Genomic DNA, 23,830 nt, shown 5'->3' on the forward strand with positions numbered 1-23,830 from the left:
TCTTTATTTTTTTTCTTTGTATTTACTTTTATTTTGCATATGATCTACAATAAACATTATTTTGGTAATAAAAATATTTTAAAACTTAAGTTAGATGATTTTTTTGCTAATTTGTAACTTTATGAGTAGTATTGCTATCTTCAGTATTGTCTTTCAATCCATGAACATAGGATATCTTCCCATTTATTAAGTCTCTTGTTTCTTTCAATGATGTTTTATAGTTTGTGTGCAAATCTTGACTTGTTAAGTGTATTCATAAGTATTACAGTTTTTGATGGTATTGTAAATGAAATTTTCTTAATTTCATTATTTTGCTTTCTCATGCCTAATTTATAGAAATAACAATGATTTTTGCATATTGTTATTGTATCCTGCAACTTTGCTGAACTTTTTTACCTATAGTAGTTTTGTGTGTGTGCATATGTGGATTTGTTAGGGCTTTCTGTGTACACAATCATGTCATATGCAAGTAGGGATCATTTTATGTCTTCCTTACCAATTGGATGCCTTTTACTTATTTTTCTTGCCTAGTTGCCCTGAATAGAACTTTCAGTACACTGTTGAATGGAAGTGGAGAGACCAGATATCCTTGTTTTGTTCCTGATCTTAGGAAAAATGCTTTTAGTTTTTCACCATTAATTACAGTATCAGCTGGAGTTTTGTATGGATGCCCTTTTTAAGTCTGAGGAAGTTCCCTTCTATTCCTAGTTTGTTGAGTGTTTTTATCAAGAAAAGATGTTGGAATTTTCAGATATTTTTTCCCTGAATCTCTTGAAATGACCAGGTTGTTTTTCTCCTTTATTATATTCGTATGGTCTAGTACACTGGGTCTCATATGTTGAACCAACCTTGCATTCCTGTGATAAATTCCATTTGGTCAAGGCATATAATCCAAGTGAGTATCTTTGTAGGAAACATGCACTAGAGTACTTAGGAGTAATGAAACTTCATGTCGGCAATTTACTCAAACAGTTCAGAGGTTAAAAAAAAGATCCTTGTATTGTCTTTCAAACTTTTTTGTACCTTGAAATTGTTTCAATTATTTTTTTAATAAAAAAACAATATACATGTTCTTCGACTCCAGCAATTGCACTCCTAGGAATACCTTCTTAAAAAGTAATCAGAAACAGGGAAAAGATGTTTTACAAGTATGTTATACAGGTGAGAGTGTTACACATAATAAAGGTTTTTAAATGATCTAAATGCTTAACAAAAGGGAGATTGTTAATATATACTATGATATATCTTTGAAATGTACTGTTGCCATTTAAAATAATATTTCAGGGACACCTGGCTGGCATAGTCAGTAGAGCATGTGACTCTTGATCTCAGGATTTTGAGTTCAAGCCCCACACTGGGCATAAAGCTTACTTAAAAAAATAGAATAAAATAAAGGAAGCATGATCTCTGGTACATTTAAAAAGTAAATAAATAAAATATTTTGAAGACTTTTGAAATGGGAAAATGTTATAAAGAGAAAACTTTATGTAATGTGATAATTAATTTTATAAGCAATAGAAGAAATACTAGAAGGAAGTACATTTTGCCTCACTTCTTTTCCTTTGTTACAAAGTTTGTAATCTGTGGCTCAAAATTATAATAACTCCCACCTACCCATAAAATATCCTTAAAGTCCGGTGCCTGGGTGGCTCAGTGGGTTAAGCCTCTGCCTTCAGCTCAGGTCATGATCTCCAGGTCCTGGGATCAAGTCCCGCATCAGGCTCTCTGCTCAGCAGGGAGCCTGCTTCCCCCTCTCTCTGCCTGCTTCTCTGCCTACTTGTGATATCTCTCTCTCTCTCTCTTTCTCTGTGAAATAAATAAATAAAATCTTAAAAAGAAAATCCTTAAAGTCCTTGCCTCTTGCTTTCTAAGCAATATTCAGTTCTTTTTTTTTTTTTAAGATTTTATTTATTTATTTGACAGAGAGAGAGAGATCAGAGTAGGCAGAGGGGCAGGAGGAGAGAGAGGAAGAAGCAGGCTCCCTGCTGAGCAGAGAGCCCTATGTGGGGCTCGATCCCAAGACCCTGAGATCATGACCTGAGCTGAAGGCAGAGGCTTAACCCACTGAGCCACCCAGGCGCCCCCAATATTCAGTTCTGATCAAGCTCAATTATCTGTGTATTCTGTGCCTGAAATGAGTAGCTAAATATTGGTCATAGAAATTATATCCCTTTGTTAAATCTCACTTTTAAGTTATTGAACAAAAATCTCAAATAACCACACAGTGCCATAAGATAGTACCATTACGTTTCCTGAGTTTCAGTTTCCATTCTCTAGAACTATTATTTCACACTTACTGCTCTTTTTAGATTTCTTTTTATATCTTTTTTTTTTGTCTCATATCCCCTTCTCCTTAGTGATAGCGTCACCAGTATTTCACTAATAATATAAAAGTTAGTAAGACACTCCCTCATCTTTTTACCACTATCATCTTCCTGCTATTATTGTGGAAGAAATGTCCCAGCTCCTCTCAAAGACTCAAGCCTGCAGTTAGTTACATACTCCCAGTCATTTGCTCCACCAGTCTTTTTGAAAGTCACTACACTCATTCATTGCTGTCTGCTTACACACATACTCAAATAACCCCCTCCTTTAAAAATTACTTCTCCCTGGATGGCCAGCTGGGCTGCTCTTTCCACAATGGCTTTGTGGTTTTTAGAGGAGATACTGTGACTAATCTCTGCACAGGTAAGATTTCTTGCATGGCAGCGCTTCAAGCTTCTTCTGGTTTTTTTTGTCTTTACGATTTTATTTATTTGAGAGAAAGCATGCATGCACACATGTGCACAAGTAGTGGGAGGGGCAGAGGGAGAAAGAGAGAAGCAAGACTCTCTGCTGAGCACAGAGCTGGCTTAGGGGCTAGATCCCTCAACCCTGAGATCATGACCTGAGCCGAAACCAAGAGTCGGACGTTTAAACAACTGAGCCATCCAGGTGCCCCAGCACTTCAAGCTTCTTGATGTTGTGGACTAGGAACTTCAGGAAGCCACTGAGCAGCTTTGTTTTCTTGTTGTTCCTGTAACCAGTGTTGGGCATCAAGATCTAGCCCTTGAATCTTCCATGCACGCTATTGTCAATGCTTTTGAGTTTCCACCAGTTGCACTTAATTTTCATGTATCAGTCTGACTTGTGCCAGATGAACTTCTTGGCCCATTAGAAAGTTAATCATCTTGGGCTTTACCAAAGGTCTGAGGGCAGCCATGATGTTGAGTAGGAGATGGCTGCCACTTCTGCAGGCAGTGCTGAGGAAGAGAGGGGCCCTGGCCCCTCTTTAGTCCTGGGCTATCTTCTCTATATTCTCTCCTAGGTGATCTCATATAATGTCATGATTCTTATGCTAATGATTTCAAAACATCTGTCTTCAGTTCTAACCTCATCTTTGAGCTCTAGATTTGTACAACCAACTACATGTTTGACATACCACTTCAATGTCTAATAGAAATCTCAACCTTTAATGTGGGCAATATGTAATTATTTATTTCTTTTTCCATACCAGTTCCTCTCCTAGTATCCACTGTGATGCCATCACCCACCCAAAATGCTAAAGCTAAAATCTAGAATCATTCTTGATTTCTTTCTTCTCCTCATACCTCACATCATATCTGTTAGCCATTCTTCTGGTTTTATTTTTAAAATATAACTGGAATGGGGCACCTGGGTGGCTCAGTGGGTTAAGCCTCTGCCTTTGGCTCAGGTCTTGATCTCAGAGTCCTGGGATTGAGCCCTGCATTGGGCTCTCTGCTCAGCAAGGAGCCTGCTTCCCTTCTCTCTCTGCCTACTTATAATATCGCTCTCTGTCAAATAAATAAATAAAATCTTTAAAAAAATATATAACTGGAAAATGTGTTCCGTTGCCTACCCTTGTGTAAGCCATCCCATCTCATTTCCTGGCTGCAATAGTCATCCAAGGTAGTCTTTTAAATTTTAAATCAGGTCGTATTGTTCTTCTGCTGAAAACTCTACAAGACATCCATTTGCACTTAAAATGAAATCTAAATTCTTTACTGTGACCTACTAGATCTGGCCCCGGTTTTGTTCTACAACTTCAGTTTTTACTCTTCCTCTGAATTTTTTACTACATTCCAGTCACACTGGCCTGATCTCCCCCAACTAGAATGTAAACTTCTTAAGAACAGAGATCCCAGTTCTCTTAAATACCCACTGTACTTTAGCATATAGGCTAGTGCTGGTACATGGCATCTGCCCAATAAATATGTAAACAAAAGGAAGGAAGGGGTAAGGAGGAAAGGAAGGACATTTAATTAAAGACATGAGTAAATAACTAAAGAGATGCATTAAAGTATTAAATAGTGGTTTTCCCTGGATCGTGGGATTGCAGGGCATTATATTCCTCTCTTGCATTTCTATGTTTTTTAGATTTTCTGAAGTAAATGAAATACTTTTGTAATAAGGAAATACATGTTTATGGTTGTTTTAAAAGAAAAGAGACTTTATTAGAAGATAAACATATTGTTTAAAATATCAGGAGAGTATTGGAACAAATAATTTAAGTATTCACCTTGGGTGTCAGGAGGAGTGGGTTCTAAGACCGTCTGTTTTCTCTGTGATTTGTTGATGTCATGCCCATGCATTATTTGAATAAAGTATTAAAATCATTAAAAAAAAAAAAAAAAAAAGAAAAGAGACTTTAAAAGACTCCAAATGTGATTTGGAGGAGTAGTAATGATAATAAGCCAATCTGAATAACCTTCATCCTAAAGCAGACTACCTTCTGTTCTTGGGGGGTGGGTATTTAATTCAATTTTGAGTTTTATTTATTTGGCAGATTATTGTATTTTCCAAACATGTTAACACCAATATGTCTCATCCCACCTGCTTTTCTTACAGTGTGGCACTGACTGTCCTCAAGAGTTGGGATCTTTGTTCCTTGCCCTTGAATCTGGGCAAGACTGTTACTATGGTAGACATAAAGTTATATGACTTCCAAGAGTGAGTCACAAAAGGCAATAGAGCTTCTTCCTCATCTTCCTGGGATGCTTACCTTTGGAACCCAGCTCTGTGTTGTAAGGAAACCAGTCAGCCATGTGGAAAGGCCCATGTATGTTCCTACCACAACCTCACCTGAAGTTTCCAGGCTGCAGCCACATCAACTGCCCAAAATTTGAGTGTGTTATTCTTAAGATGATTCCAACACCAGCCTTTGAGCTGTCCCAGCTGATGCTGAGTGAAGGAGAAATGAACAGCTCCCTCCGAGTTCTGCTCATAATGCATATTTTTTAAAAGATTTTTACTTATTTATTAGAGAGAGAGAAAGCACAAAAGCGGGGGAGCTGCAGGCAGAGGGAGAGGGAGAAGCAAACTCATGGCTAAGCAGGGAGCCCAGTGCAGGGCTCGATCTCAGGACCCTGGGATCATGATCTGAACCAAAGGCAGACACTTAACAACTAAGCCACCCAGGCACCCCTCAAAATGCATATTAATCAGCAAAGTATATATTGGTATTTTAGGCCACTGAGTTTTAAGGTTGTTTGCTATATAGTAAAAGATAACCGGAATAGGGGTGCCTGGGTGGCTCAGTGGGTTAAAGCCTCTGCCTTCAGCTCAGGTCATGATCCCAGGGTCCTGGGATCGAGCCCCACATCGGGCTCTCTGCTCAGCAAGGAGCTTGCTTCCTCCTCTCTCTCTCTCTGCCTGCCTCTCTGTCTACTTGTGATCTCTATCTGTCAAATAAATAAATAAAATCTTTAAAAAAAAAAAGATAACCGGAATAATTACAAAACTTATCTACTCTAATTCTGTGCATATGGCTATCTCTGATATTCCCTTATACACATATTTTCTAAGACTTGGTTAAGTTTTTAAATTTCTAGGATCATTCCTCTTGTCCATCATGTTGTTCCTAAGACAGTAACCCTGGAAGGTAGTATGTGTCTATCACATATATAAAGAAGCACCTGCATGAATGTGCTGAGACAAGGCTAGGCTAAGTATCTGAGTGAAGGAACAGATAGGCTCCACTACTGTGTACTGAATAGATCATGACAGTATTTCATTTCTGAGGACTAACCTGGTTTATGTTCAAATGAGAAACACCAGAATGTTGAAAGAACTAAAACTATAGCCGTGATGCTTGAGGGGAAGGAACTGGGACTATTTTAGCTTGAAGAAGAGAAGACATGCCGCTCACTCAGCTGTACATACCAGACTCTCTCAGTTCTATGCATTTTTCATGTTTGGCCCTATTGCACTTCCCTTTCTCCCTTGGGCAGTTCCTGTTCATCCTTTAAACTCTAAGCCAAAGTGGCAGCTCCACTAAGAGGCCTTCCATGGCCCTGGGGTTGGATATGTACCCTTCATATGTTCTTCTACAACACTCTGTGCTTGTCTGTTACTGCCCTTAACTTTTGTTTTATAAGTATATTTATATCTTTCTTCTGTATCAACATGTGGGTTACCTAAGAGCAGGGACTCTCTCTGGTTGACCTTGAGTGTATCCCATACTTATAGTGCACATAACACTACGTAAATGTTTTATGAATCAGTATTTAAAGGGTTGACATGTTGAAAGAATTCAATTTATGCTTTGTGGTCCTAGTGGTGGTAAAGGTAAAGAGACATCTTGCTCAACATCAGGAAGAATTTTCTGAGCTAGTAGATGGTAAGAACTTCCTTCAGAGATCTTGAGTCCTCTGTCCTTGGAAGTGCCCAAGTATAAGCTGGACACACACTTTCATTAGTTCAGAAATTAGTACCTGGATAAGAGATCTGCATAGGTAAAGATGATACAGTCCTTTCCTCAAGGAATCCATGGTCTCAGAGTGAAGGTAATATGCTAGTGAATGCAGTGGTAAAGGGACCTACGGTATGCTATGGAATTGAAGAGAAATTATTTGGGGGAGGGAACTGAGAGACAGGGTTTCACGCAGGTAACTCAGATACATGTTCAAGTTGCATCTTCAAAGTTAAATAGGTATTTTCCAGGCCAACTCGAACCTACAGAGTTGAGAGTATATAGTATCTAGGGCACTGCAAGTAGTACTTTGTGTTGTAGCCATGTATGGAATGGGAATATGTGGTGATGATGGTGACAGTTCTAACAGTAATAATAGCTAACATTTGTTACATTATTGACTACCTGCTCTGAGTAGGCATTGAAGTAAATATTAGTAAGAGATGTGGTTTGGGAAGCTAACCAGAGGCCATATCTAAGCCTCTTGGACTTTATCCCCCCTAAGCCATTAATAGATTTAGAGCAGAAGTGGGACACACTTTGATTTGTATATAAACTTAATTGTTGATAATATTGTTACCAAGATAACAGAGCATTTAAATAGACCAGTGGCCTTTGATCTTGAGATCTTTGATTCTGTGCTTTATCATTTACTGTAATACTACTCTATCAAGTTTGGGGACAAATTATATAGATGTCTTATTTCTTCCCTCTTTGGGTCTACAAAGTTGTGCTTGCCTCTCTGGACAGAGACGATATATGACCCAATTTGCCAATGATTTGGGAGGGAAGAACCCTCAGAATTGAAGGATTTTTTAAAACAGCTTCCCCGTCTTTCTAATTTAAACATAAAATGATTGTGAATATTCCTTGAAGGCTTCTTACCTCTTCAGGATAAAGTTGTCTCAGCTATCTTAGGCCATTATTTTTTTATGCACAGTCATTGAAGCAAAGTACAAAATGACAGTGCTGCCACTTACTAAACCCTGGTGGACATCGAACCATTTCATCAGCCTGAACTTAGCTGGTTGTAGCTGTAAAGAAATTGGAGGCCCATTTTTACTTCTGCCTAAACTGAACATAAGCAGATATTGACAGTTCTGTCTTAAGAGTGATTTAGAGCTTAGATGGTATTTTCTTCAGATTTGTTATTTGCTAGGTAGCTGCTTGGGCTCCAGATCGATTCTGCTACCACTTTTACTGGCTTTTTGAGCATAGATACGCCACTTAATCTTGCTGAGCTTTTGTTTCCTCATCTACTTAATGGATTTACTAGTACTTGTAGAAGTATTGTGAGGATCAGTTGATTGGCATATGTGAAAGTGTCATCATAGGATCTGGTAAATAAGTGTTTAATAAGTATTAGCTTCCTTCCTTTTTCTTTAACCAGTTAGAATTTCTGAAACTACTATTATTGATTGTTAAGTGATTCATTCCTTTGAGTACTATTATATGTGCCCCTGTGAAGGGTAATATATTTTTTTTATTAACATATAATGTATTATTTGTTTCAGGGGTTTAGGTCTGTGATTCATCAATCTTACCAATTCACAGCACTCACCATAGCACATACCCTCCCCAGTGTCCATCACCCAGCCACCCCATCCCTAACAACCCCCCCTGCACTCCAGCAGCCCTCATTTTGTTTCCTGAGACAGAGAGTCTCTTGTGGTTTGTATTCCTCTCTGGTTTCGTCTTTTTCATTTTTCCCTTCCTTCCCCTATGATCCTCTGTCTTACTTCTCAAATTCCTCATACCTGTGAGATCGTAAATTGTCATTCTGATTGACTTATTTCACTTACCATAATACCCTCTCATTCCATCCACATCATTGCACATGGCAAGGTTTCGGGAGGTTTTTTTGATGGCTGCATAATATTCATACACACACACACACACACACACACACACACACACACACACTGAAGGGTAATATTTTAAGCTATTGCTAACTCCTTTCTCATGGATTAATGAGAAAGAGCAATGCATTTGGGAGTGGGTTTGAGGAAAACATTAGAGAAGGAATAGAGACACCAGGAGTGGCCTTCAAGTAAGCTGAAAGGTGTCAAAGAACAATTTAGAATCATAGACCTTTAATATTAGAAGAGATTTTTATTTTAAGTTTTTATTTATTTATTTGAGAAAGAGAGACAGAGGGAGAACAAACATGGGGGAGAGGGAGAAGCAGGCTCCCCACTGAGCAGGGGCAGGGAGTGCAACATGGGGCTGGATCCCTGGACCCCAGGATCATGACCTAATCAAACACAGATGCTTAACTGACTGAGCTACCCATGTGCCCCTAGAAGGGATTTTTAAAATGTAGTCCAATCTACAAATTTTATAAGTGGAAAAACAGCTTAAGAGAAGTGAAGTAAATTGACTAGAAGTTACACAAAAAGTTAGAGACAGGATAAGGAGTACATTTTTTTTTTTAAGATTTTACTTATTTTAAAGATTTTATTTTATTATTTTTTTATTTATTTGACAGAGAGAGACACAGTGAGAAAGGGAACACAAGCAGAGAGAGGGGGAGAAGCAGGTTTCCCGCCAAGCAAAGAGCCTAATGCAGGGCTCCATCTCAAGACCCTGACATCATGACCTGATCCAAAGGCAGACACTTAACCAACTGAACCACCGAGGCGCCCCTACATTTTGTTTTTATTTATTTGTGTTTCCTTTATCTATCTTGGGATTTTGTCTTGCATTGCTGGTGGTTAAAGTATAAAAGCTTCAATTTTTTAGGAGGCTTCTCCCAGATATTCTTTTCATCTTTTCACTCATATAACTCATTGTTCTTTGCTTTCACTAACTGACATATACAGTTATTCATAATCCTGGAGATTATTCTTAATTTCTTTAGCTATATGGAATTTTTCTTTGTGTTCTTCTGCTTTTTCTAAGTATTCTCTGCTGAGCATAAATGTTTCATATTAGAAAAAAGAAATAGCTGCTAGTAAAAAAAGAATGTGTCCACCCCTTCTCATAACTAAATAAATATATTTATCCTGGAAAATAAAACCAAAGAAAAATGTGTGTGTTCACCTATCATTTTCTTTATAATACAAAACCAAAAATTGCTTAAATGCTAGGTAATTAATGTAAGCTAATTCAGACTTTATAATGTAAACAACAGATGTTCTGGTTATAAATATTACCTTCTTTCTCCTTAGCTCTCTATCTCAGTGAGTAGAACCACCTTACAGTGAAAGCCTGAGCCAAAAACCCATAATTTGTCTTCAATTTCTCCTGCTTTCTCACTTCTGCAGACACTGAAAGCTCAAATACATCTAGCTCTATCTATCTATACAGCAATGACCTTAATCCATTATCTCCAATCCAGATTTCTGTAACTGTTTCCTAATTGGTGTCCCTGCCTCCCCTATCCATTTGTCACAGCAGAATAGAAATACTGTTCCGACAGACAAAACTAATTGTTTTCATTCTTTGAGCAGTGTTTGCTAGGTTTGGTACAAGTGTTAGAGATGAGACATGTAAAATGCAGTCTCTGCCCTCCAGAATGCATGCCACTTTTTAAACATCTTTAATACTTCCCCGAGGTTAGGCTCATGGATTTGAACCGCAGGCTGTGATCTGGCCTGTGCCTACCTCTCCAGACTCCTCTTCAGTCACACACCCCACCCTCTCCCTGGAGCTCTGTCCTCTTTTACCAGTCATAATTTTGCTACTTAAGGTTTTGAAATAAGACTTCTGTATTTGTATTACCCAGATTTTAAAATCTGTGCCCTTTTAACATATGCTCAGTTCAATTTAGTTTCTCTACACAAGCAAGCAGCCAACATCTGGAGTCCAGTCTTTTCTTCTGAGCTACAGGTTTGTACTTCTAGTTGCCTGAATGACATTTCCACTTGGCTGTCACACAGGTACCTCAAACTCAGTATGTTGAAATTGTTCCTGTCATTTTCTGTCTTCATAGTCTCTGTAAACTGTATTGTCATCACTGTGGTATTTAGGCAACAAACCTGGGAGTTACCCTTAGGAGTTTCTTCTCCCTCACCTTTATATCAAATCAATCACAAATCCCAGTTTAATTTACTTCCTAAATATTTCTCAAGTCTAGTCACCTCGGTCTATTCTCAATTCTGGGGCCTTAATCCAAGTAGGAACTTTGCTTGGCCTGGACTGCTGTAACCTCCTAGGTAGCCCTCCCACAACTGTGCTTTTTCACTGCAGAACACTCTACACATACCTGATCTGGCACCATATGTTTATTATTGTATTCGTCAGCTGGGACTGCTGTACAGAAATGCTGTAGACTAGGTGGCTTAAATAGTAGACATGTGTTTTTTCATAGTTCTGGAGGCTTGAAGTCTGAGATCAGGGTGCCAGCATTGGGTCTGGTGAGAGCTGTCTTATAGGTAGCCACTCCTTTTTTTTTCCCCCTTAAATGCCCTTTGTTTGTTTTAAGTGTAGTTAACACACAGTGTTATATTAGTTTCAGATATACAGTATGATAATTTAACAGTTCCATATACTATTCAGTGCTCATCAAGATAAGTATACTCTTAATTATTTATTTTTAACATAAGTGTACTCTGAATCCCCGTCCCCTATTTCATTCATTCTCTCACCCACTTCCCCTCTGGTAACAATTTGTTCTCTATAGTTAAGAGTCAGTTTTTTGGTTTTCTTTTATTTTTTTTCCCTTCATTTTCTGCTTGTTTCTTAAATTCTACATTTGAGTGAAATCACAGTATTTGTCTTTCTCTGACTGGTTCTTGCAAGCTCTCTGGTATCTCTTCTTAGAAGAGCATTAATCCCATCCTGAGGACCCCTACCCTCAGGACCTCATCTAATCCTAATTACCTCCCCAAAGCCCCATCTCTGGATTGGGGATTAGGGTTTCAACATGTGAATTTAGGTAGGACACAAACATTCAATCCATAATAACTATATTTTCTTATTTTTTATATTCTTGATGCTCTGGCTTCTGGAGCCTCCCTGACTAGGCAGGCATTGTCCTTTCCAGGGGTAGCCATTTCTTATATAGCAAATAACTTACCCTGGACTGCACCTTTCATATTCAGACTAACCAATCCAGAGCCTATCCTCTAAACCACCTTCTTTTTCTGACTCTTACACTCCAGGAAACAGTATTCTTCTGCTCTAATCATCTCAAGTCCAGGTACCAGACAACTAAAGATAGCCCCTAGACCTTAGAGCCTGCTGAAATTACTTAAATTAGCCAATGCTAAGCCTGCTTGCCCTCCCTTCCCTTGCCTTTCTCTGGGAAACCACGGTAAAGGTTGTCATCCATGCTCTTTCCTTGCTTGTTCTGCCTCCTGACTGACGCTGGTGCTTTCCCATGTGGCCCTGCTTGGCATGGCATGTCACTTCTTAGGAACTGTGAGTAACTGCCTTTTCAGTGGCAGTCATCTCCTGATCTGTTGGCTTCACCATACCTGAAAAATAATAAAACCTGTATTTTAAACACTAACACCACTATGGACTGACTTGTGTCCCCTCAGAATGCATATGTTGAATCTCTAGTTCCCTGTGTGACAATATTTGGAGATGGGGCCTTAAATGGTTATTAGGTTTAAATGAGGTTATGAGGTGGGGTTTTTGTGATGGGACTAGCACCCTTATAAGAAGAGACCAGAGAGCTTCCTCTCCTTCTCCTCCATGTGAGAATACAGTGAGAAGGCAGCCATCTGTAAGCCAAGAAGAGAAACTTTGCCAAGCACCAAATCTCTGCCATCATCTTGAACTTCCTAGCCTCCAGAACTCTAAGAAATAAATTCTCTTGTTTAAAGTATCCAGTCTAAGGTATTTTGTTGCCACCCAAGCTGATGGAGACTGCCACCTCGCTTAAACATTTTCAGTGGTTTGCCATTACTTTTAAGATAAAATTAAGAAATTCTTTCAGCCTAAAACATTTGCCTGATTGGTTTACTGCTTATCTCCAGCCTCATTTCATATCCTTTCTCTTCATCATTAATTAAGCTTCAGTCACAATGGACATATTTCACTTTTTTAAGTTCCCTTCCTGCAACAGGACCTTTGCACATTATGTTGCCACTGCTTAGGGGTTCTCATCTTCCCCTCAGTCCCTCTTTACCTTACTCATATCTGCATGTTTCAGGACTCAATTTATGTTTCACTTCTTTAAGGAAAATCTTCACGACTCCTTATATGAAGGCCCTTGTTTTTTGATCATGGTACTCTGTACTTTTCCATCATAGCACTTACCATAATTGGAATTAAATATTTATTTGTGCAGTTAACTTTCTAGTGTTTTTCACCCTGGCTAGACTGTAAAGCATGAGGGCAAGGGTTATCTTATCTCCTGCATATAGCATAGTTCGGGGCACATAGTAGGTGGTTAATAGATATTTGTCGAATGAGTGAATAAAAGAGTGACAATAATTATTGTAGCTGCCTTTATAAACTGTATAGATAGACCTATGGATAATATGGAGAAAACAGATCTTTTCATGTCCTATCCTCCAAATACATGCATAGAAGTTCTCCTAAAATGGGTCATTTAAGTACCTCAGTACTACATTGTGGAAAGGCCAAATAATTAGACACATATTTTGCTAACACATGAAAAGTGAAATAAAGAAGATATAAATGCAAAAGATGTTTAATATAAAGCCAGGAGATTGCGGTTCAAAATTTCAAATAGAGGAATCTTCTGTACATCAGAAACCTTGTGGTAGATATTGTGATCCTGTGCCAACTTTTTTGAACATGTGAAAGTGATTAAAGTGAAAAGTTTTGGAGGCAACTTAATGTAGAGGTATGCCCCAGAGTGAGTTTAAAATCTGGCTCTATTACTTATTAGCTCTGTGATCTTAAACAAATTACTTAAATTATCTAAACCTCAGAGTTCCCATCTTGGGATGGAGATAATAGGACCTACCTTGGAATTTTTGTTAAACTTAAATGAGATAATGAATGTAGAACACTTAACTATAAGACCCTGCACATATGCTATTTCATTATTCCAGTAATTTACCAGAATATATTACTTTGTGTAAACATTCTTCCTTCTTCCTAGAATGTATTTCTCTACCACCCCATTTCATTTCCTGCCACCACCTTCTCTGGTTTCTGTGACCCCCTTTTGTTGGAATCTTTATATGTAATCCCATGTTTTTCATTTCCCTCCCTCACTAGACTGTGAGGGCATTGACTGCATCTTGTTTTCATTATATCCTCAGCAACTAACACATTGCCTGGCACATAGTGAATATATTATTAAATAATTAATTAAATGCATATCTAGTGAATAAGTAAATAATATAGGATTGGCTTAAGGATTAGAAATAACCTATCTGCAACATTTACCTTAATGTCTAACTTGTAGTTTAATACATATAGCTATTATTATTATTACTAATAATATTTTTGAGAAACATAGGTTACTTAGATTAACTAAATGACTTGCTGCCATTAATATCCTTTCTTATACATATTAGTGAAAATTTTACCCATCTTAGGTGTTCTAGGAAAAGGGAAAGTGCAAAAGAATATTGATAGGACCCCCAGACCTGTAGACGGTAGACCTCATTCTTTCCTGGAAGTATGAGATCATAGTTTGTGGTACTGAATGAGCTGAGTGGTCCAGTGAGTCAGGTGTCCTACTTAGGTATGTACATTAGGGTAGATAGGTGGATGGACGAGCTTGTTTGTTCAATGACAGTAAACCAAGCCCCATTAAGTAGAGGGCAAGGAAAGGTAAAAGAAAGAGACAGGCCACTCCTGGTTTATAGGTGGCAGTTTTAATAAAAAGAGAGTACCTACATACAAGGTTCATCTTGGGTGGCAGCAATGGGTCCCCCACCTGCCCATCAAAACTTGAAAGTGTATAAAGAGGACTTAATTCAGTTCAACCAGGTATACTATACAAGTGTTTTTCAACACCACATCACTATCTCAAGACTGTCCTTGGAACAGCCTCTGGGAGCAAGAAAGACAAGTGGAAGTTACTCCTCTTCCAAGGATAGGAGGGAGTGAGGAGCTTCCAATTGGCTGGGTCCAGCTCAGAGGTTAACTGACGGTCACATCCTTTCAGTGACCTTCCCCAACACTCAAAGTAATTAGATGTTAAATATATGAAAGTATTAGTAAAAGATATTAGGTAAGAGGTGACTATAATAATCATTCTGATGTTTTATTTTGATTTGTATAATAATTGTACCTCTGCAATATTCAAGTCCTCTTATCTTTTTTTGTTTCTTATAGCTGTTGGATGAACTCCCAATGATTTACAGCTGTTGTATATTTGTGTACTGCATGTAAGTGCCTATGTTTAAAATTCCATTGTTTAATATATTTTAGAATTCATTTTCACCTCATAATGAATTAAGTAATGTAATTAACCCTATTGCATTATACTGGGAGATTGTAATAATGTAAAAGTTTATTACTTCTGTGATCTCCATGTAGAGTATAAGCTGTGGAAAGTTATAGTAATGTTGCTATTAACTTTTATGATCTCAAAACTCTATGGCCAGTTTAGATACTCTTACTAAAATTTTACTTAAAGAATTTTGACTTAATTTGTATAATCTGCATTTCCTTGAGTTATGAATGTAGATAAAAATGTTACATATTATACCATAGAAATAATATTTATGTACTTTGTACCTGTAATTGTGGTAAGTATTATACAAATCCCCTGTAATTCTTTCAGTTGTGCATGATAAATGGGTATTATCCCCATTTTATAGACGATTAAGTGAAGCACAGAGGGATTTAGTAACTGGTCTAAGGATATAAGCAGAACTTGTGCTTAGGTGACTTGCCTAAGGCCATGTAGCTGGTGTCAGAGTTGGAAATTGAACTACAAATTTAATAAGCTTAACTTCTAACCATGCATTTAATTCTATAGCACTAGTGCTTAAAATTTCTCTAAACCCCTTATGTGATGGTTATCTCTTTTCAGTATGATCATTATTACTAGTTCAAGTATATTTTCTTCTTCTTCTTCTTCCCTCTATTTTTTTTTTTTTTTTTTTTTTTTTTGTGGAGAAAGTGTGTGCTAGTGGGAGTAGTAGGTGGTTGGGGAGGCAGTGAGAGAGGGAGAGAGAGAGAGAATCCCTGACAAGTCCACACTCAGTATGGAGCCTTATGTGGGGCTTTGTCTCAAGACCCTGAGATCATGACCTGAGCTGACATCACAAGTCCGACACTTAACTGACTGAGCCACCGAGGTACCCCAAGAATGTTTTCGTCTAAAGATATCTAAAAATCAGAATCGTGTGATATTATTTAAAGAGCTCATGTGGGGGCACCTGGGTGCCTCAGTTGGTTAAGCATCTGCCTTCGGCTCAGGTCATGATCCCAGGGTCCTGGGATCCAGCCACGCCTTGGGCTCCCTGCTCAGGTTTGCTTCTCTCTCTCTCCCTCTCTCCCTCTGCCCCTCCCCTGCCCTGGTTCTTTCTGTCTCTCTCTGTCAAATAAGTAAATAAAATCTTTAAAAAATAAAATAAAAAAGCTCATCTGAAACTTTTTTGTAAAGGGACAGTAGTAATTATTTTAAGTTTCATGGGCCTGTGATCTCTGTTGCATCTCTTCAACTCTGCTACTGTAGCAGTGAAGCAGCCATAGATAATATGTAAACAAATGAGTTTGACTGTTCCAGTAAAATATTATTTACAAAAACAAGTTTGGGCCTTTGGGCAGTAGTTTGCTGCTCCTGATCTAGAAAAGTACTTTCAGGTGAGCTTTTTAAAAATAAGTCATCAAGTCACAGAATATGAAAGTAAAAGAGACCTTAGAAATCATCCGGGCCAACCATCTTTCTGTAGAGATAAGGAAATAGGAGTTGGGTCCAATTCCTACAGCCAATTAATGAGTAAACTGAGAACTTTCCTGCTGCTTCTACTAAAACATAGGTTCAAAGGTTGGATACCTAACCCATGGTCAAATATTTGTTCTTATTTCCTCATTTACTGAGTATTTGCTAGCCTAGTGATTAGATATGATTAGACGCATGAGAAAAAGATTTTATCCCTGCACACAAAGAGTTCACAGTCTGGTTGAGGAGACCCATAAAGAGACAATTATAATAGAGTGATATTTTCTGTAATAGTGCGCCTTACTCAGGGATGGCTCATTGCAAGATTTAGAAACCTACTCAAGCCAGCTTGACTTAAGAGAGATTTATTTAGAGGACATGAGGAAATTATATGAAACCCAATAAACAGGAAGTACAGCCTGACTACAATTTAAGGGCAGCTTATCTTTCCCACCCTTTTTTCTCCATTCCTTCTCTGCATGGTCTCATCTTTGAATTTGCTTTATTTTTCCATCCATGCAGATCACTTTTCTGCTCATTCATCTTCTTGTTCACTCAGTTTAGCTGCCCAAATATCAGCATCAGACTTTGAATCCATAAAGCTTTATACTTTGACTCCTCACATTTAATTGATTCAGTCTCTGACTCCCAAACTCCCAAGTTTTCAGGAGAGAGCCTCTCTTTGACCCAGTTAAAGCCAGGTGCCTTCTCTTGATTTCTCCAGCCTCTTAGAGGTGGAGCAGTTTCTCTGAGGTGAGAGTTTGGGTGGGAGGAAATGATGGGCATCACTAGACCCAAAGGTGTGTATACAAGTGGTAAGACAGCATTCTATTTTACTAGTTATATATTTTAAAATAAGTTTCTTTCTCTCTTTTTTTAAAGGTTTGAATGTTTCAAGATGAAGAACTCTGTAAACTACCACCTGCTTTTTATCTTAGTTCTATTCAGTTTAATAGTAACCACAGTAAGTCATACTTTGTTTCTAACAGATGAAGCATGTGATGTGGGTTTGAGAATTGTCAGGGTATAGGTAGTACTAGAAATGTGGGAATAGATGAACTGGCACAGAGATAGCATGAACCATTAAGATGACCAAAGATGCAGCCCTATGGAATACTTTTTTTTTTTTAACAGAGATAAAAAAGAGTATACAGTTATGATATTTGACCCTAAAAGTTGCAGTTGATTTGTCTGTTCGCTATTCACAGCCTGTCAGTATGCAAACTTTCTTAATGCCTAAAGATTTCAATAAGAGTCATCACTTTAAATATAAAAACTATATGCATTTAAGGTATAAAACATGATACTTTGATACATAGTGAAATGATTACTCTAGGTAAGCTAATTAACATATCTTCAAACATGTATGTGTGTGAGAGAGCAAGAGATGAGACCCCCTGAAATCTATTCTCTTAGCAAATTGCCACGGTTCAGCCCGTATTAACCATAATCGCCATGCTGTACATGGGAATACTGACATTTGAGGGTCAGGTAGAAGAAATGGAGCCAGCAAAGGAGACCTAGAATAAGTATCAGAGATGTAGGAAAATGAAAGAGCCCAATATCACAGAGTACAAAAAGATTTCCAGAAGAAGTAACAGTGTTAGTTGCCTCTGAGAGCATGAGTAAAATACAGATTGAAGTTTGACCTATAAAAATTTCAGTTAAAAGACCAGGTAACCCTAATAAGGATACTGTCAACAGTACATTGATAGAGGCAGAAATTAGATATCAGTGAACTGAGAAGGTGAATAGGAGGTTGAAAGAACCGGTACACTATTTCTTTATGCTTCTACTCTGCACTGTGTAGTCCTTCATATAAACTACATACTCATTGATCATGAGAGAATCCTTGTGTTTCAGAGGTTAAAGGAAGTCTTATAAAAGAAGAGACTAGGGGACACTTGGGTGGCTCAGTCCGTTAAGCATCTGCCTTGGGCTCAGGTCATGATCTCAGGGTCCTGGGATTGTGCCCCACATCAGGCTTTCTGCTCAGCAGGGAGTCTGCTTCTCCTTCTCAGTTTCCTTCTGTGCTCTCTCCCTCTCTCTGTCTCAAATAAATAAATCTTAAGGGAAAAAAAAAGAGACTAAAGTCTAGAGAGTTTTAGTGACTTGCCTGGCCAACCAAGTTTATGTGGAGAAGTGTGGCAGAGTCAAAACTGGACCACTTTGTAAGTTCAGAACTGATATGATCAGAATTATAGGCTTGGGAGTCAGTCAGATCCGAGTTTGGAGCAACACAGTTACTTAATAACTAGGAACCTCAGACAAGTTACTTAATCTCTCTGTATTAATTTCCTCGTCTATAAAATGAAGATAATAATAGCATACATTTTGTATTAGTTGTGAAAATTAATACGTGGCACACAGTAAGAACTCCATAATTCTTTTGCCTTAAAATAGTCTTTAAGAGGCATGTCCTTTTGCATTTCTTCTATTAATAGCAGTAGGAATATGAAACTATACAAAGAGAAGTTAATATCTTGAAACAACACATTTCAGAGATGGAAAGCATTCTTCCTTACTGAGTTTAGAGTTACAGACATATAGGGTCTCATATACATCTTACTATTAAAGTTCTATGGGTGCTTAAAGGAAATAATCTGCTTTTATTGTGTGAGGATAGGAACTTCTGGAATAAGAAATTTTGTAGCCAAATTGTAAAATTACATAAAATTTTTGTGGGGTCAGCACTACATTAAATGAGCATATAGAGATATCTAAGCACAACCTTTGCTGTCAAAGAGATGATTGCCTTGTTGGGGAGAGAAACAAACCATTAAATTATATGACATTTATACGTGGTCAGTGAGGGCACAAAGGAGGGTGAATGGCTGCTTCTGCTGAATGGAGAAAGGACCAGGAAAGTCTTCTAGAAAAAGGGATAGTTTGAGCTGGATCTTGGAAGATGAATGTTGGCCAGCAGGGGAGGATTTCTAAACAAAGTAAAGAGCAGCATATTTAAAGATGTGGAAGCACTATACTTTCTGGAGCCTAGGATGAGAAAGGGAAAAGATGAGAGCAGTGAGGGCAGACAGAAAGTCAGGAGTGAGATCATGCAAAGCTTTGAAATTTGGACTTTGTATTATAAGTGTTCGGAGCCATTTCAGGATTATGATTTGAATTTTCATTCTCTCTACCATGTCATTTTAAAGGCATATACTCCTACAGGGCAATAAATGGCATGCTAAATCTTCAATAGACATTGAACTTAATCACCCAAATGATATTAGAGCCTAAAACTGGGTTTGTGTAATTGGAAATGCATTTAGGTGATGAGTTATGTAACTAGATGAGTGTGTTAGAGGTTTTGGAAGTAAAAAATAGCACAAGAAATTTGTTAAATGCTTTCAGTTATTGAGCATGCATTATATGCTAAATTGTTTCATGTATTTTAGCTTTTATTCCTTACCACTATTACTCCCATTATCCGGATTAGGAAAAAATTAGTCTTTTGGTTAAGTGACTTGCTCAAGGTCTATAGCAAATAAGTGGCAGACTCTGAAATTTATCACCTGTCTCTAAGTCCAGTGTTCTTTCTGTTGTAGAACAAAATGTGTTGTAGACATTGTCGACAGAACCTCTTCACCCCTCATGAGTAACTGTGTACCTTTGCCCTTCCTTGATGCTGATGTAGAAGCCAAGAGGCCAGAGTAATCCACAATAACTGAAAAATTTGTTTACCATGGTAAAGCTAGCACTGGTGGAGACCCACCTGAAGGTGCTAGCCTTTCTGTGGCCCGCCACCTAATCTGATGTTTTATGTGGCTATAGTCAGATCTAAGTAGCAATACTAGGGAAGCAAGAGAGATTTGGGATTTGCAGAATTGTTAGAATAAGTTTTCTTCACCTTCAGTAATGCACTTCATTCACCTGTTTTTCTTTTAATATTTTGTAGGTTTACCTTAAGGTAAAGGAGCCTATATTCCATCAGGTAATTTTAAAAAATTATTACACACATGATTGTTTAACAGTACTTGCCTGCATTGTGTTTCCTTTTCAGGTAAATTATATGCAATACAATTTCTGAAAATAAAATGGTAGATGTCCTATGAAAGTGTTTAAAACAGTTTGCAAACTCAAGTGCTTAAAGGATGCCAATGCCCAGTCCCAGCTGTCTTTAGTAGTCAGTATGCAAGTGTAGCATTGCTCTTATAAGAAAAATCAAAGTATTCATGTACATACACATACAAGGTCCTTTTTATGACATCATTTTCTAGAAAAGATAGACTGAAGATTCCTCGAATATTTCCCTTCTAGTATTTTATGAGTTTTTTAAGGTGGGAGATTATTTACATTGAGGAGAGCAGACATAGGAAACTTTGCTGTAGGAAATAATGATTTAAGTATATCCCATAATGAAACCAGAGGAAAATAAAGTAGCAGACCCCAAACAGAGCCATTGTTAATTGAGTGCTGTCATGTGCCTGGCACTATGCCATTAATTCACAAACTCTGATCTCCCCAGCAGTCCTACAAATTAGGGATTATTGTTCACATTTTAAAGGAAATGAACTCAGAGATACTAAGAATTTGTCCAGCATTTACACAGTTATTAAGGGGCACAGCCAGGATTGTAACCTAGATTTGTTTGACTCCTATCACAATTCTTTTAACAAACTAGAAAACAAACAAACAATAAATAAATAAGGACACATTTCAAGAGTATCAGAAGGCTTGCAGTTTTAGAATATTTTGTGCTTATATAAAAAGTAAGTGTTCCTGTATCTTTTTAAATTTAAGCTAGATAATAATCATCTAACTGAAATCTGTTTCTTAAAATAAATTCCAAAAGCACATTATTGTGCCTTGCTTTTCTACAGGCAAGCCTAAAGTAGATGTTACCAGAGAGAACATCCTCACTTCCTTATTATTTTGACTTGAAGTATGTCATTATGGAATTACCTCTTTATGAAGAAAGATTTATTGACACAGTGTAGAGGGTGAAGTTTACTTGTATTAAGTATACTTCAGCTTTTGTAAATTTCTAATTTGTCTTTATAAAAAAGAAAAATCATAAGAGCAAAAAAACAAAATTTGGAAATTTGGGGTTAATTTTTGTAAGTTTATGACCATCAATTTTCCACTTTGTGTTTTAGACTATTTTACACTGTGTTTATGTAATAAAAGTAACAAACTGTTCATCTAACTTCCCATGCTGCAACTCTCATGTGTTTTTTTTAGTAATAAGTATTTTCTTTTCTGTAGATAGTGGTAAATGTTTGCTACTAGGAAGGAAGGGAGGGAGGATGAAAACTTAGAACTATGGGTTATATATTAGGCCTTCTTAGGAGAGAAGTGAAGAAGTAGAGAAATGGTAGGGTGAAGTAGATAAGTAGTCTGAAGGTAGAAGACAAGTATTCATTTAACAGATGTCCACTGTGTACCTTCTCAGTACCAAATTCTGAGCTCAAAGTTGGAAATAGAGGGACAGTGGAGCAAAAATGTGAATACCTAAAATCAGGCAGACCTGGATACAAATCGAGTGTCTACTTACTAACTGTATACCCTGGACAAGTTACTTACCTTCTTTGAGCTTTGGTTTCCTCATTATTCCACAAACACTTTTTAAGTGCTTTCAGTATGCCAGATGCTGTACTAGGCATAAAAGGGATACTAGTGAATAAAATAACAGCGTCTCTGCTCTTGAGGAGCTCGTTATACTGTACGTGTAAAATTGTATAATAATCTCCTAAGGTTATCTGAGAATTAAAGGAGGTACTGCAGCGGCGCCTGGCTGGCCCAGTCAGTAGAGCATGTGACTTCATCTTGGGGTTGTAAGTTTGAGCCCTATGTTGGGTGTAGAGATGACTTAAAAATAAAATCTTCTAAAAAATAAAAATAAATTTAAAAATAAATGAAATAATGCATATAAAATCCCTACCACATGGTAAGCAGTTAGTAAATGTTAATTAATATTAATAAACCAAGGTAAATAAGACATGATTACTGTTCTCAGGGTCAGGAAGATAGACTTGTAAAAAAAATATTTATAGTATGTAAAAGCACTGCTAATGCAGACAAGGGTGCAGTCTCTCTGCTTACATGACTCAGGATAGGATTACAAGATATAACGGTTGCATATAGGTAAATTATTATTTCCTCTAATATTGAAAAACAAAATAGGGAAGATGGTCTGCTATTGTGATACAGGAGTATTTCTCGCTATTTGTAATGTTTTATTTGAAGATATCTTTGGCCCAAAGTCTAATCTGGAATATCCTTTCCTGTCCCGTTAAGTAATTAGAATTGATTTTCTTCTTTTTAAGAAAGCTCTACACCCAACATGGGCTTGAACTCACCAGCCTGAGATCAAGAGCTACAAGCTCTACCTACTCAGGCAAGCCAGGCACCCCAGAATCAATATATTTTTTTATACTCTATTCCTAATCGGTTTCTGAGTATCATCCTTAAAGAGAACTACTTTTTCTGAGAATCTTTTTGTCTAAGTTTGTAGACTATCACTCTCATTCTTTTATATCACTATTGATATTATGTATGGAAATTTAGAAAAATTATTTTGAAATTTGTAATTGGAAAATTGTTTTGGAATTTGTAATTGGAAAAATTGTTTTGGAATTTACGACTAGATTTACAGTAAGTTTAAAGATCTTAGAAGTAATGGAAAAGGAGGGAAGAGCAATGTTATCTAATATAAAGTAACTCTGGCTTGAGAGTTTGGAATTTCTTACCACTTCCAATTTCTTGAAGTTTGGAATCTCAAACCTTGCCGCTTCGTTATCCATGGACATGCTGTGCCTGTTCTTCAGTTTCCTCACCTATAATGTTTAAAACAAGGAGAGGTTTTATTTCACGAGGATAATATAAAAATACTATATAAGGTAAAGCACAAGGCAATAAATACAGTAATAGTGTGACACTGAAAGTACATATGAAGGTGTAAGATGATGCAGTAAGTTTCTGCCTATGGTAATCACAGAAAGCTTCTGAAAGGAGATATTTGAGTTGGGACTAGACAGATAAGTGGTGGTGATATACAATTAGAAGGAAAGAGTTAGTAAACACTTTAAAAGTATCTGTCACAGCCGGGATGATCGTCTTGCTAACCAGATTAGCTTCCATGAGAGAGAAAATACTGATAACAGTTCTACTTTACTGTATTAAAACCCAAGGTGATCCAGACATCTCCAGAAGAGCCAAATGCTGTTTATTTAATTTGATGGCCTTGCAAAGGATTATACTAAAATCATAAGCCTGCCACATTCAGTAGAAATACTAATGTATCTTAAGAAAGCAACAACAAAAAAAGTATACATGAAAATAGGATAAAAGAACTTTTAAGTCAATGAACCTCTTTAAGCCAATTGATAAATCAGTAATTGAATGTCTCAGATGAGATTTCATCTTTT

At 37.3% G+C, this 23,830-nt stretch overlaps 1 protein-coding gene across 1 annotated transcript in view; it reads left to right on the forward strand.

The window, feature by feature from the left end:
* The window catches only part of LOC111159349 (alkaline ceramidase 3-like), a gene marked incomplete at its 3' end in the record, with an annotated part of 121,594 nt that extends 101,200 nt beyond the window's left edge, over positions 1-20,394 (forward strand). The window contains exons 3-5 of the mRNA XM_022521746.1: positions 14,903-14,955; positions 17,343-17,424; positions 20,359-20,394. Coding sequence (XP_022377454.1) covers positions 14,903-14,955; positions 17,343-17,424; positions 20,359-20,394 — 171 coding nt within the window. The remainder of the gene's footprint in view (positions 1-14,902; positions 14,956-17,342; positions 17,425-20,358) is intronic.
* Positions 20,395-23,830: the final 3,436 nt, after the last annotated feature.

This window comes from Enhydra lutris, unplaced genomic scaffold, assembly GCF_002288905.1.
Source record: "Enhydra lutris kenyoni isolate GAN:26980312 unplaced genomic scaffold, ASM228890v2 scaffoldscaffold68, whole genome shotgun sequence".
Taxonomy (NCBI): domain Eukaryota; kingdom Metazoa; phylum Chordata; class Mammalia; order Carnivora; family Mustelidae; genus Enhydra; species Enhydra lutris.